Genomic DNA, 15488 nt, shown 5'->3' with positions numbered 1-15488 from the left:
ACCTCAGCCAGAAAAGTTGGTATTTTAATGTTTTTCCCCTTCGCCGCCTGGATGAAATTGTGATCTCTCAAATTGTGGTGATGGGAACAGACACACACCACCAGCCGCTGTGCTCGGGCTGCTCTTCCCAGTCAGAGTCGGGCCACCGGGACCTTTTTTGTGGTCAGCCAGTGTGGATCACATAGAGCATCGCGGTCCAGTAGAAGGTTGCTGTTGCAATCTGATCAGAGCGTGAAGTAAAAAGAAAGATGCAGGATGAACATGGCTTGTCTTCAGGTCTTATGCGTTGACCAGGAGGTGGCTCAAAAGTCTGTCCTAACTCTGTATCTAAACTTTTCCCAACAAAACTTTGGTGAAGATTCACCCTACAAAGAGTTGTGGTTTCCATGACTGATTTTTCTGACAAAAATAGGTAATTTTGCTTAAAATTCCTGACCCCGTGCAGTCCTGGAACAGGTGGCGAGCTCCCATAGTAAGAAATAGACTATTAAAACTGTACTAAGATTTCAATCCTTGCAGGTTTTGCGCCTGTTGCTTTTTGTGTTTGGGTGAACCCCAAACTCAAAGCAAAACCAAGTTGAAAGAGCAAAGTTTCATCAATTATTTTTCTCATCAAAACCATATGAAATTGGGACTTTCTCGTTTTTTCAACGTGAAGCCTTTGATCGGTCCTGCCTTGTGAACTTTTGATCAGCCTGGGTTAAAATGAAATCCAAGACCGGGCACATTTTGTACGGTCTCTGGTTTCGAAGTGACGATTTTTCGTGTCTGTACTAACCATGTTATTCCCGGGCTGTTATTCACAGTCGCTGTGAATTCCCATAACGCTGTATCCGAAAACTTACTGGAGGTCTTGGAAGAAATATGCTGAGAAGCAAACCTAGCCCTAGCAGGATTCATTTCTTATTCATTACTAAGCATAAAGTTTGCCGTGTTTCGTTGCTAGTCCAAGTTAAAATCCCCCATTACAGCACCTCCTTGCGCTGTGTTTCAGGTTATTTAGAAAATGAGACTTTCAGCCAAGCCTGAATTCTGGAAACCAGCTCTCTCCAAACTGCTTTCCATACCAAGACTCAAAGATGAAAATAATCTCATGACCATCCACTCTCGTAGTAAAATCTTATGCAATTAAATCTATGAATCTCAATACCTGAAAAACAGGATTTGATGACACATGACAAGAGCCGAGTTAAAATATGTATGACTTAATACCAGCATGGTAGGTAATCTTTAGCATCACGAGTGGAGAGAAGATGAAATCAAGGCACGGGGGATGGCACAGAGATGGAGTCTCCTCCTTTATTCCCATCCCATACCTTGAGTCCCATCCTGAAAACAAGCCTACTAAGTATTGCTAAGACTACATAATACTGAAAAGAAAACATGGTAAAAGAACTGAAAAGATGCCTCTATGGAGTCAGGGATTGCTGTGGTACTTGGTGCATCCCATCTCTCTTGGCCTGCCATCTCCTTACCTAGCTTGTCATGGGGAATTAGGAAATTTAGGCAGCAGAGCTGCCTGTTCCCTTTCCATCTGAGTCTGGCTCACGTGCCAGGATCAGACCACTCAGTCCCAAATCTTGGTGGCCCTTGGACAGGAGGCTCAGGGACCCTTCGCCCCGTGTTGTCCATGGCCACGGCAGCCCCTCACCGCTGTGTGCCAGGATTAGCTGGGAGCCTTTAAACTGCTCCTTGTTTTGCATTTCATTGGAGGTAACATTTGAGGAACTTCTAGAAGTCAAGTGGCAGGACACGATTAATTAGGATTCCTTTCTAATCCTAATTACAATGATATTTGCTTCCCACGATAGGAGGCGTTCATTATCATATGTATAAGTTTGTTTCTTTAGTCTGTCTGCTTCTATCCCCCCAACAAAAAAAGGTTAAATAATATTTAATACATTTTTACAGTCATTAAAAAAAATCAACTCTCTTTAATCTGGTAAAAACATCAGATGGGCAGAGGAGAAAACCATTCAATTCCCTATTAATTTCCCTTGCTCTCTAATTATATGCAAATCCACCGAGCCCAGGTTTTAATTCAGCCATTCGCGTTAAGAGATCAGAGGAAGATTCAAAACGGGAAAGCGGAGTTTGACATATCGTCGGGGGCTCGTACGAATTTGACTGGAAGATAAATTCCACATTTTAATTAAAATGTTTATTCCACTCTGCACAATAACGCTCGCTTGCGTTCAGAGGAAAAAAAGGGGTATTAAGCATTAAAGGAACAAATTCCTTCTATCAAGAAAATTAGGATTTCTCCCAGGCAGACACAGGGTATCATCTGGGATTAGCGGCTGTAGCGTTATTTGTAAACATGTCACCCTTGAAAGTGAGCAACAAGGAAAGCTGCTATTGCCTTACGGCTGCAGGGTGTCAATAAAGCATCCCTTCTGCCCTGGGGGGGGGGATTATCTTCCCTCCGCGTCCTCCAGAGAGCCGTTTATCACGGGAACTGGGAAATAAGAGTGAGCGCAGATTAGGATAACGTGGGGGCGGCTCGGGGCTGGGCAGCAGCAGTGCTCCCTGCTCCTGCCCGGGGGTCCCCCATGGGTTTTGGGGAGCCAGGGTAAGGGGGGATGACCCGGCTCCAGCCCCTTGGGCTTCACAGCTGGTTGGAAATGTTAATGCTGGGATGGGAGCGACATCCCGCACCACAGGCAGCCGTCCCCATGCCGTCCCAATGCTGCGGAAGGGGCTGGGAGAGACCCCGGAGGAGACCGGGAGCAGCCACGGTTCATTCGCTCGTGACCACCCGTCTTGGAAACGCGCCTGACACCATATAAATATCAAAGGATTTCGCCGTAGCAGGGAAATGCCTACCCAAGAATGATGATAACTATTACAAATTATCATCACCCGCAGTTGTATCGTCTTATCCCTTAATTAACCAGTGGCATGTGCTCGGGCACGGCTACGTCTGACCAGTTAAAACCTCTTCTCTTGGGGTCGTCTGATGCTGGGCGAGTGCACGGCCTCGGCGGTCGTGTGCGACAGGAGAAAGCTCTCCCTGAACAAGTCAGCAGCATTACGGTATCGTTATTATTGTTGTTAATATTATTACTGTTATCGCTATTATTTTTTCACAGCACAGTCACAGCGTCGGGCATTTACTTTCAGGTGGGGGGAGACACTTCTGATTTGTTGGTTTTTTTTTTCCCACCAGCGACGTTCTCACATGGTGAGATCCCCCCTGGGGCTGGGCTTTGAGGCTAGCAGATTGCAAAGAAATTTAGAATGGAATGGAATGGAATGGAATGGAATGGAATGGATGGATGGAATGGATAGAATAGAATAGAATAGAATAGAATAGAATAGAATAGAATAGAATAGAATAGAATAGAATAGAGAAATAAAATAAAATAAAATAAAATAAAATAAAATAAAATAAAATAAAATAAAATAAAATAGGAAGTATAGTTCCTGCCAGGAGGGGCTGGCAGCCATCCCATCCCATCCCAAGCCTAAAGACAGGGACAGAAGTCCTGTGAGGGGTCTCCTGTCCAGGCCCCGGGGTGGCAGTGGTGACAGCAGCAGGATGGTGTCACCCAGGGTGGCCGTGCACCCCGGCACCACTGCAGCACGAAGGGGCAGGTTTCATCCCCTCTGATGTTGGGAGAATCGAAACGCCTTAAATCACATCAGGGTTTTTTTTGTGTGTTTTGTGTTTTTGTTAACTCCCCTGCGCTCTTTCATGTACGCGGGCTGGTTTTGTTTTTGTTTTAAATGGAAAGAAAAAACCCAGCTGAGCTGCCGGGAGCCTCCTCCTGATGCCCAGGGGATGTGTAAGCATTTGTTTGCCTCCAGAAAACTGCATGGCACTGACACCTGGAGGGTTCCTGTTGGGCTGATCCGCCGGGAAATGCACTCAGAAATCAGAAATCTCACGGGATTTTCCATATGCTGCTGCAGCGCGTCCTCGGCGGGGAGGGATGTGACAGCCCAGCATCAAAGCCACCTGGGCTCAGGACCCAGCAAGGGCTGGGGTTTGCAAATGGTTTGTTAAAACTGGTGAAAATCCCCCAAGCTACCGGTGTCTGAGAGCGGGACGTGGCTTTCCCCAAGCATCCTGAGGTCCGGCTGGTCCCGGTGCTGCCCGTGAGCTGGGTGACGTCTCCAGTCCCTTTGGAAACAGTATCTCGAGCCGTACCGAAGGGCAAGCCTTGGCCCTGTGTCATACCTTTATTTCGCTTTCCTCCCTTGCCCTTTTGGACATTTTCCTGATTAATTCTGGGTATCAGGTCGACCGCTCGCCTTTGAGAAGTGGAGGGAAATAAAGGAGGTCAGATATTATCAGCCTTGGCGGGTCAAGTGAGCGCCTTCTCATTTCAAGTGTTACCGGTAACTCCAGGGTTTGCAGCTTGTGCTTCAAATTCACAGAATTGGGTAGCACGAAGGGGACACAGATGTTCTTTTCCCCGTAGCCCAGAACACGAGAGAGGCAATAGCCAGGGATAGATGTTGCAGAACAGGGGAAATAGCTGGGGGTAGGGGGGCTGATGAAGCCCCGCCGTTATATTGCCCCAGCATTTGGGAGAAAATCGCTGGGGTTTGGTGTTGCGGTGCGGCCCCCAGGTTATATTGCTCTGGCATTTGTTTCCATGAAGCCAAATGTCGCCGTCACCCTTTGCGGGACCTTGTGGAGGGGGTGTTTCTGTCCCCTCCCGAGCAGATGCAGCACGGTGAAGCTGCTTTTAGCATCACAGCAGCACCGTTTCCCGAGCACGGCGAGGGTGGCACAAGGGGACTTTCTGCGTGGTTGAGGAGGCTTCTGGAGTGAGGTGGCCCTCCTGCCGAATGGGACTGTAAACACTGGGCCGTGATGCCAAAAGTTCATTTTCCGGGGGTTTTCTCCTCTCTGGTACAGGGTGTACTTGTCTCCGAGTTTGCCCCCTGTCACCGTACGAGAGAAGCCTCTGGGAGGGACTTTTGATCTTTATTTTTCCATGCCTTTTTTTTTCTTTTCTCTTTTTTTTTTTTTCCCACAAAGAACCACCTACATCTTTCTCTTAGAAGATAAATACTTGAGAAGTGAAACAGCTCTTCCTGTGCCCGTAAACGGCGAAAAGCTCAGCTATTTCCCCTGCAGAGTTTAACTTAAAAATAATAACCATCACTGCTTAAAAACAGAAACCAGCAGCAGCACAGGAGGTCACTGAGAGCTTTTGAAAGGTTTTTAAGTTCTTTCCCTGAATTTGACCCCATCCTGTCTGGAGCTTGGCCACCTCTCTGAGTGCTGGGGCGTGGAAGGTGTTAAGGGCTGAGGGGCTTGTCGCCTGATAGCCATTGGAGTCCCCTATGCCGCTGTGATGCACATCCGAATCACAGGGGAGAGTCAGCATCACAGGAGCGGAGTTTCGGCACTAAGGCGAGCGCGTCCCCTTCCATGTGTAAAAAAAAAGAGCAGGGCTGCTCAGGTGCCTCGTTGGCATTTTCGAAGCAGAGCTGGGTTTTAAAGAAGCTGAAAGAAATCAGAGGGGAAAGGAAGAGTCGAAAGGAAGAGCTCCATCAACCACAAAATGTAGAGTGCAGGGATAAAAACACAAGCAAGGACAATATTTGCCTATATGTGCAATGTGTATAGAATCATAGAATGATTTGGGCTGGAAGGGACTTTAAAGTCCTCTCATTCCACCCCCTGCCCTGGGCAGGGACACCTCCCACCACACCAGGTTGCTCCAAGCCCCGTCCAACCTGGCCTTGAACACCTCCAGGGATGGGGCAGCCACAGCTCCTCTGGGCAACCTGGGCCAGGGGATCACCACCCTCACAGCAAAGAATTTCTTCCTGAGATCTCATCAAAATCTCCCTCTTTCAGTTTAAAACCGTTCCCTCTCATCCCATGGCTCCCCTCCCTGATCCAGAGTCCCTCCCCAGCTTTCCTGGAGCCCCTTGACGGACTGGAAGGGGCTCCAAGGTCTCCCTGGAGCCTTCTCTTCTCCAGGCTGAACCCCCCCAGCTCTCTCAGCCTGTCCTCACAGCAGAGGGGCTGCAGCCCTCCCAGCATCTCCGGGGCCTCCTCTGGCCCCGCTCCAACAGCTCCGTGTCCTTCTGCTGTTGGTGCCCCAGAGCTGGAGGCAGCACTGCAGGGGGGTCTCCCCAGAGCGGAGCAGAGGGGCAGAATCCCTCCAGCATCCCTTCCCTCCGGTCTGTCGACTGCTCCACCAGCTCGGTGTCATCAGCTGAGGGTGCACTCGATCCCACTGTCCATGTCACCAACAAAGATGTTGAACAGCACCGGTCCCAGCACTGACCCCTGAGGAACGCCACTTGTCACTGGTCTCCACTTGGACATCAAACCATTGACCACACCTCTCTGAGTGCGGCCATCCAGCCAATTCCTTATCCACCATGTGCGGCCATCCAACAAATCCATGTCTCTGCAAATGTAGAGACAAGGATGTCGTGCAGGACAGTGTCAAAGGTGTGTATCTTAAACCCGTCAGCCCCTTGCTGCATTTCATGTGCAGAATTAATGCAAGAACTAATAGCTGCAAATTATTGCTTTGACTGCTGCTCCTAAGCACTTCTGGGCCAGCCAGAGATGGGGTGCACAGGGCAGCAGGGCTCTTCTACTCATGGGAGATGTGGTCTTCTGGTCCCTGGAGGAACCTGTGATGGTGCTGAGGGTAATGGCCAGATCCAGCCGCACTGGGTGACCCAGGCCCGAGCAGGGGCCGGGGAGATGCTGCTGCTGCTGCTCAAATTCGGCGTTGCCGGACGGGGTGCTCGGCTGGGCCGGGGCAGCGCCCGAGCGTGGGTGGCTTTAACTTTCCCTGTTTCCTTTCTGCTGTGGCAGCAGCGGGCTGGAGAAATGTGACTGCAGCAAAAGTGAGAAAAGAGAAAAAAAGCATGCTGAGACGAGAAATGAGTCGATGCTGCCGTCACCCACTTCGGCTGCCGAGGGCTCCGGCCCCAGTGCTTGCAGTCAGCGCCAAAAGCGGTCTGCAGTGGGTATTTAGGGTGATCTTTTATCGCGGCATCTCCTGGTGCAACACCACGGGGAAAGGAGGGGTGAAGGGGTCTGCTGACGCCGTTTGGGGTCCCAAGCTGGGAGATCTTATCAGAAGTCGGAGGTGCCCTGAAACTGTGCAGGGCTGGGTTTGAGTCATGGGCTCCGGGTCCCCAAGCGCCCGGAATGACAGTGCTGCTCTGCCAGCCCTCCAGGAGCCGCTCCGGCGCTGCGGGATGTACCCAGTAACATCCCTCATAATTCCCTAATGTGGATTGATTGTTGGATAAAGAGCAAAAGGCACAGTCCCCCTGGTAACCTGCCCCAGCAGCAGTGCATGCTCGGTGCAGCCTGACCTTATACCTTTCTTTCTGTGGTGCGATGACTAATTTTGCAGTGAAAAGGAATTAATTCCTCACTGAATCAGCAGCAGCAAAACTTCATGGGTTTTGTTTTTCATAGCCGGCGCGTCGACTCATCTCGCCTTCTCTGAGAAGTGACGTCGAAGAGAACACTTTTGGGGTGACTTGGGGCCGGACTGTCACCTGCAGCATGTGTGCTGCACCCAGGGCTTTGGTCCCACAGGCACCCCAGCATCCCATCCAGCATCCTGTCCATCCGCCTGCTCGGAGCCGGGACCAGCCCCAGGGGCTGCTCCGTGCAGCCGGACACAGGGCAGAACTGCAGGCCTGGGGCTCCAAGGCTGCCAAACCCCCTCTGCCGTGGCGGTGACAGCCGCCAGCGTGGCACAGCCACCCGCCTGAGCTGCCATCCCTCTGCCAGGCCCCACGGCTGGACACCGCCAGGCTGGCCCACGGCTTTTTCATTTCACTATTTTTGGGGCCGGCGATGTGGGAAAATTTGAAAGTGAGGTGACTAATCTTGCCTCACCGCGGCTCGGCTCCCCGGCGAGGCTGGAAACCACAGCACTCTCCCCGGCTGCCAGCTCCTGCGCCAGGGTGATTCGTGCTGCGGGGGGGGATGGATCCTGCACCCCCCCGGGGGCTGCCAGCCTCCCCTCACCCGGGAGGCTGCCGCCATGGTCAGCATGGCCCAGGGTGATGGGGATACCCGGCTCCGGGCATTACAGAGGGGTTCTGGGCTTTTTCCTCCGTGCAGACTCCCCTGCATCCATGGAGGAGCTGCCAGGACAGACGGTGGCTCCCACAGTGCTGGGCTTTCTGGCAGGCTCCTCCCTGCTCTGCTTGGTTTTGGGCTGACCAGAGGGATTTTGGCTGTCTGGGGTGTTGGCCGGTGCTTTTGCACCAGCGGGGTGAGTGGGGTGGCTGAGAGCTGAGGTTCGTGCAAGGGGCAGGCAGCACCCCGCTATCTTTCACGGGGAGCGCAGAAACCCCTTGTGGTCACAGTCCTGACAGTCTGTCCCTGGTCTGTGGGGTCCCCTACGTGCGCGGGGTCCTCTATGTGCCTGCAGTGTCCCCTATGTGCATGGGGTCCCCTGTGTTTATGGGACCCACAATGCCTGCAGCCTCCCGTGTGTTTCAGGTCCCTTATGTGTGTAAAGTCCCCTGTGCCTGTAGGGTCCCCTGTGCCCATGAGATCCCCTCTGCCTTTGGGGTCCCCACCAGCGGGAGCCCCCCACCTCCCTGATGCTGACTCTGCAGAACTTGCTCTCAGCTGGAGCCTGAACGCCGAAACCGCTTTCCCTCCACGAAGCCCCAGCTGTCTCGTCTGCAAGCCCGCAGCTCATCATTTCAGAGTAGCTGTTAAAATATCTTGTAAAAAAACCCATACAGAAGTAGCATAGCAGGGTTTAAATGTCCAGAAATCCTCTGGAAAAAAACTTGAGGGGAGTTTTCCCCACTCAGAGCGGGGAGCCGGGTGATGCTGTGAATGATACCCTGGTTTTGCAGGAAGGCGATGGGGCGCATTCAGATTTGGCTGACAGCGCGGTACATCTCCTGGGGGCTTAGGGCTGACTTTTATAAAGTGAGAGCAAATTCTTAAATTCGTTCTATTATTTCAAACATATGGGAAATCTGTAAAACGTAAGTTTCTTTCCTACGAAACAGCGTCGTCTATGTGACTTTGCCTTAAAAACAACTATAAAGAAGCCAGCTTTGCACTTTGGTTGGTTTTGTTCAAAATCAGGGGAAAACGTAAAAACTCTTGAAATACAGTCATCAAAACCAAGAAGGGGTTATTCCTGGGAAGGATGCTTTCTGCCTGTGTGCAACGGGGCGGATCCAAACCAACCTTGTAAGGTGAGCTGCTGTATTTGGCTGGTGCAATCTGAACCGTGGCAGACAGGTTTTCTCTTCTCCTTTAAAGCATTAAACAACTCGCCCTGGTGCAGGTCGGGTGCTCAGCCCCGGTGGCCCCGTGCAAGGACCCATCCTGGGTGCTCGGTGCAGCCCTGATGAAATTCAACAAAACCTTTTTCGCTAAACTGGGCAGCAGGTGTGGTCAGGGGCAGTAGAATTCAGCTGCTTTATTTAAGTTAAGAATTGTCTTCTAGTGGAAAATGAATTAAAAACATTCCCATCCCTAGAAGCAGCGGTGCAGCACCGGCGGGATGCTGGGATCCGGGCAGCGTGGTGTGACCACTGCTGCTTTTAGTGGCTCCTTTCCGTTGGAGCAAGGAATAGTTCTCACAGGTTACAAAATATTCACTTTTTTTTTTTTTCATTTGTTTCTTTTCTTAAATCGGTCCAAGCGGAAAAAAATCTTTACCATTTTTTTTCTAATATTTTCACAGAGCTAAAAACCCAAAGAGTTTTGCCAGCCAGGGAGATTTTTTTGGTTTGATCATTTCACTCAAATTTTGACTTTTGACCTTCCGTGGCTACGTTTTGCTAAGATTAGCTTTAAAGCTTAAAAGGAAAATCTGCTGTCAAGCCAGGACGGTAAAACTACTCATTTTTAGTGTGTCACAACTAAATAGATCAGTCTTTAAAAAATGAGTCAAAATACTTGCTAACACGAGGTGCTTTCCAGAAAATGTTTGATTGCAATCTCTCACCATTTTCTAATGAAAAACCCACATTTTGCTTAAAAAAACCTCATTTATTGTTCTGAACACTGTCAAGCTTGGATAAGCCCGTGGCTGGACACGCTGCAGCCTTTGTACAGCAGAGGGCTACCAAGATGATGCGGGGACTGGAATGTCACTCTCATGAAGAAAGGCTGAGGGACTTGGGTCTTTTTAGTCTGGAAAAAAGATGACTGAGGGGGGATCTTATCAAAGCTTATAAATACTGAAAGGGGGGGTGTCAGGAGGATGGGGCCAGGCTCTTTTCAGTGGTGGCCAGTGACGGGACAAGAGGTAACGGGCACAAACTTGAGCATAGGAAGTTCCATCTCAACATGAGGAGGAACTTCTTTCCTTTGAGGGTGGCAGAGCCCTGGCACAGGCTGCCCAGAGAGGTGGGGGAGTCTCCGTCTCTGCAGACATTCCAAACCCGCCTGGACGCGTTCCTGTGCCACCTGCTCTGGGTGACCCTGCTCTGGCAGGGGGTTGGACTGGGTGATCTCCAGAGGTCCCTGCCAACCCCTGCCAGTCTGTGAATCTGTGATCTGCAGCCCTTGCTGGGCACGTGGGACGGGAGCAAAGGTGGAGGATGCTCTGCCCGATCGGGCACCTGGGAGCCGAGTTACCGTTGCGGCGCCGATCCAGAGGGGGATCCTCCTGCAAAAGACCTGCTGGGTTTGTGCATGCTCAGCGAAAAGAGAGTTTTCTAGCTAGCCTGGAGCTGATATCGCAATCAGACACCCATGCGGGAGCGGTGAGGTCTCCTAATTTTGCCTTGCCAACAATTAGTCTTTCTTAATAATTAATGCAACTGTGTTTTCTCTTTGCTCATCCAATTACCTCTAGTTATTAAAGTCACTTCTTGGCTTCAGCATGGGAGATTCTTTCCTCACAGTCGGGGTTTTTTTTAATTATTTTCAGCCAGGTTGGTGGGGGCTGATTAACACCGCCACGGGGTCAGTGCCTGCCCCAGCGCCGAGTGGCACCGGCTGCCGGCACGGGGCACAGTGGCACCCAAGCGGCCACCACTCGCCGGGGAGGTGGGCACTCAGGAGAATTGCAATTCAGCAACTTTGAGAGGGCAAAAGGGCCCTCCAGAGCTTGCAAACCCCATTCTGCTGCTCCGTCCCCTCTGGAAATACCGTTCTGGTGTTGCTGTAAACGCGCCTCTTCATTTCTGGAGCGAGGTCGTGGCTGCGCAGCTCATTCCCCGACCTCCGCTCAAAGGCCTCTGCTGGGGCAGGGGAGACACAGCTGTCCCCAGAGCCCTTTCATGTCCCCCCACGGCTGCCGAAGGACGGGAGGTGACTTGGGGTGCCTCAGGGTTGGCACCAGCAGTGTTATTTGTGGTGGGTGGGTTCCAGCAGCGCCGTCACCGCTGCCCTGAGCTGTGTTGATGGGGAGGAGATGCGGGAAGGTGCTTCGCCAAACCACAGCACATCCCCATGATGTCCCCACCAGCACCACCCCGTGTCCTCCCAGGGGGCCTGCGGGGAGGACACCAAACCAACTGCCCTCGTGTTGAATCACTCCGCTTGGCAGAAAACAGGCAGAAATCATTTACATCAGGTTAATTTTATGGCATAAGACACTGTCAGCTGAAAAGTTCTGGCTTTGAAAAGCCTCTTCAGGGTTCACGTGCTGCAGCTGATTTCAGAAACTAAATCTAAACCTCATAAAAAAAGCAGAATTGATACCACTTCTCTGGCATATAGATTTCTATAAACGAGGTATGATTTCACAGCAAAGATGCGTGTGGCAGCCACAGCACATCTGGTGAAGACCAGGAGCTGCAGAGATGGCCATGGACTGCGACCATCAGCAGCTGCAGTGTTTAAACTGGGGATCAGCACCGAAGGAGTCATCTCTGTTTCTCCAGATCTGTGTGCAACGTTTTGTTCTTCCCTTGGTTGGTTCCATTTGGGAGACAGGTTCCTGTAACGAACTTGCAAATGGGGGAAGCGGGAGGGGGATGAATAGCCTCTTGCAGAAATTTTTGTCTTCCCCCCAGTCTTTATGACTTTAAAAAGCAGGAGAAAAGTTTTTCTGCAAGGCAAGTGCAAATGTAGAAGGGACTCGGGAACGGCCAGCTCTTCTTACTGGTGCAACGTCTTGTTTCCCATCTGAACTGATGGAAAATCTGAGTAATTGAGCTGCAGCCTGTTGTACCACCAAGTTCCCATGTTCTGCTTTGACGGGGAAGACGGGCAGCCCGTGCCTTCGCTGTAACCACACGGGCTCCGTGCCTTCTGCCATTGAGGTATCCTGTGGATCAGCATCAGGACTGTTCACCTGCCTTTGTGTTGGTCTGTGTCTCCTGTCCTTGCTCTGAAAGCTGTTAACAGCCATCAGGCAGCGAGTGCTGTGCTTTGGATCAGGCACGGTGTGAAGGGGAAGGGATCATCTGCCCCACTTTGAACAGCAGAAATGCTTAAGTTGACGTTTTCAAAACAGCTCAGCATCGAGCTCTTTCAGCTCCAGTGTCATGTTAAAATGCACACGTAGAACTGCGTATCCCTAATTTAGGCTTTCTGGCTCTTAAATAAGCTAAACCATAGCTAATTTTAGAAATATCACTGAAAAGCTATTCTTCATCTCATTTCTTGGGCAAGAATAGTAAAAGCTCAGCGCTCCAAACGTGTTTAACTAAGCAGGATCCAGCCCAGTGCCTCTTCCCAATGGGAAAACCACATAGCCCCTGGCCCTGCTGCAGGACGGGAACACCTGTACCACACCAGTTTGTGCTGGGGAAGGGGGTTACATTCCCAGTATCCTGCTGTACGCAGTAAATCTACACCTGGTAAGCATCAGGAATCCGGGTTTTCATTCATTCTGAAATGCAAACCTGCATGCCTCTTGGGTTTTATTTGCATGAGCAAATCTTTGTGGGAAACGCAGATGTAAAGCGGCATCTCCATCAGTCTGTTTTCCTTTACGCTTCATGGGTTTCCTCCTCGGAGCAGGGATGCAAAACGCAGGACTTGCCCAGGGCTCTTGGTCTGCCATGAACACAGCTTGGAGCAGCAGGGAGAGGTCCAGGACAGGACCAGGACAGGTCCTCCAGAGCCATCAGCTCCAGCTGCGCCGCCTCCACCAAACCCGGCTGGCGTTTCGTGCTCACTCTGCCTGGGCAAAATCATTACCAAAGTGGAAGGCACCAGTGAATCAAGTCCAGAGAGCGTAAATGACTTGTCAAAAGTCAGGCAGCAAATCATCTGTAGATGTCCTGGTGGGACACAAGAGGTCTGGCTGGCAATTCCCAGCTCCCAGCCCCCGGGGAGCTGCCTTACCTGGTCCCTTCTCATTCTCTCCCCTTTTTGGGGTGCTGTCAGTCCTGTTTCTCCTTCTGGATTCATCTGGGACAAATCCTAACATTCCACCAGCAAGGCGAAGTCAGTTTGGGTTTAAAGGCAACCATGGGCGAAACCAGGCATGTAGGGAGCAGCTTGAGATGCTGGAGGCGAGGAGGCTGGCAGGAGGGAGACGGCAGCGTGTGCGTGTGTGTGTGTGTGTTTTCCTTACAGCCGTGCAGCTCTTTTGAACAGGTTCCCCTCTCTCTGCTCCGACACGCAGAACTACTCCCCGTTGTGTTCACAAAAAAGCGCCTTTTACAAAGATGTTGGGCTCCCATGGCCTTGCTGTGCGGAACCAAGAGGAGGTGCAAGAGGAGACAGATTTTTCTTTGTTCAATTTTCCTGGTTTTGTTCCACCCCCAGCACTGTCTCAGCTCCCTCAGGTCCTTGTTCCAGCGCTGGAGCTGGGACCAAGAAGGATTTCAGCCCGAGGGCTGGTGGCTGTGTCACCTTTTCAAAGGCATTGCTGTCACGGTGGCTCTCCCTGCTCAAGACCCCCACGTAGAAAAGCCCGAGCCTGGCTTTCAGAGTGAATGTGCAGGATGTGAAAGTCCAGATTTAGACCCTGGTGGTAGCACAAGGCCAAAACCAAAAGTGATGCATTGGGTAACATGCTTGTAGCATTCATCCTGGAATAAAAGATACTGTAAATGAATGAAAAAAAATTTCTTCAGAATTTTCGAACCGTCATGTTGATTTGGGCAGTTTTGCACCTACCCATGCAATCATCTTCGGCTGTTGTCACTGCTTGGCTTACGGATTTTTCTTGCAGGATGCTGCAGTGTTTATTTTAGTAGGCAAGGGCATTTTCTGCCTTGCCCTTGAGAGTCACTGGGGATTTTTAGTAATTCCCAGACTTGCTTGCACTGAAGGGACTGCAAAAGGGCACCGTGCCTCCTTGCTCGCGGAGCCCGATGAGTTCTGAGCCCTCTCCCTCCTTGTCTCTTGCAGTCCAACAAAGTTCCCGTCGTGCAGCCGTCCCACGGAGTTCACCCGCTCACCCCGCTCATCCCTTACAGCAACGACCATTTCAGCCACGGCTCCCACTCGCCCCACTTGCCCGCCGACATCAACCAGAAACAAGGTAAGGGCACCGCTGGGGATCTGCGCAGTGGGACGGGGATGGTGCTGGAGACCACTAGGATCAAGGCTGTCAAGGCCCTGGTCCCAAATCAACGGGGAAAATCAACAGCTTTGGTCAACTGGGGCATTGCTTAGCAGTGGGAGTTTATTTAGCTTGTTGGCAATGCTTTGTAATCCTGGTTGAGAGGAGTTTGATATCGAAAGTGCCAACCCTGCTGATGAGGCGTGCTCCATTCTCTCTGCAAGCCGTCCTGTAGCTTGAGACCAGACCCGAGCCTGCGAGGTGATGCGTAAGAGTCAACCAGAAAATGGAAAGTAATCTTTCCTTTGACTCATACCCAGACTGTTGTCAGGTTGTCATTTTGAGAAAATAAATGCTTGAAACAGGAAATATTTTGACTAAATAGGATCGGTGTCTGATAGCTAACTGGATTGTTATGTGTGTGTGTCCGTAGCCACACGTTGTGTGGTTGTCACACGGTTTGGTTCTTTGGGTTCCTGTGTGAGCCCAGGACACGTCAATTAGCTCATGAGGCTCCGGAGGAAAGTACAGTAGGTAGAGGTTAAACCCTGAACTCTACAGTATAGGTACGTGCACAGGAATTCACCCCAGCCCATCGTTCTGGGTTACTGGCAAGCTGAGTGTAAATTCAAACTTTTCTCAACCTTACATTAACGCAACAGAATCTTTCAACATCGGTTCAGATTACCCAGGGCTTTGCACAAACCCGGTCTTGATTTCAATGTGAAAGCGAGCAAATTGATGGTTTTGTGCCGCAGCACGTTCGGGAAGGGATTCGGGGTCCGTCAGAGCCCAGAAATCAGGGTTTTTGGATGCACAAAATTAACTGTGGTGATCTGGGCTCCACCGGAGTGATCCAAACTGTCCTGGAGACATCAGTTTTGCCGAGCTAACATCATTGCTAAAACAACGGGGTATCGCGATGCTCTTGGCTGGAGGGCATGATGAATTATCCCTGCTCTGAACCCGGAGACCACATTCTGGATTCATCAGGGATGCTGATGGGGAGAACTTAGGTCCGGTGTAAGACATACCCAGGCACATCCTGATTTACTTCCAGCCAGCACGTTGCTTGTCAGCAGCCAG

The 15488-nt window shown here is 51.0% G+C and overlaps 1 protein-coding gene across 8 annotated transcripts in view; it reads left to right on the top strand.

The window, feature by feature from the left end:
• The window catches only part of TCF7 (transcription factor 7), a 75824-nt gene that overhangs the window by 37796 nt on the left and 22540 nt on the right, over positions 1-15488 (top strand). For all 8 annotated transcript variants that reach the window (XM_054216896.1, XM_054216893.1, XM_054216895.1 and 5 more), the window contains exon 4: positions 14249-14381. In XM_054216896.1, the coding sequence (XP_054072871.1) occupies positions 14249-14381 (133 nt within the window). The remainder of the gene's footprint in view (positions 1-14248; positions 14382-15488) is intronic.

Source organism: Rissa tridactyla, chromosome 11 (genome assembly GCF_028500815.1).
Source record: "Rissa tridactyla isolate bRisTri1 chromosome 11, bRisTri1.patW.cur.20221130, whole genome shotgun sequence".
Classification (NCBI taxonomy): domain Eukaryota; kingdom Metazoa; phylum Chordata; class Aves; order Charadriiformes; family Laridae; genus Rissa; species Rissa tridactyla.
Note: the sequence above shows the minus strand (reverse complement) of the source record. Positions and strands in the feature narration are given on the sequence as shown.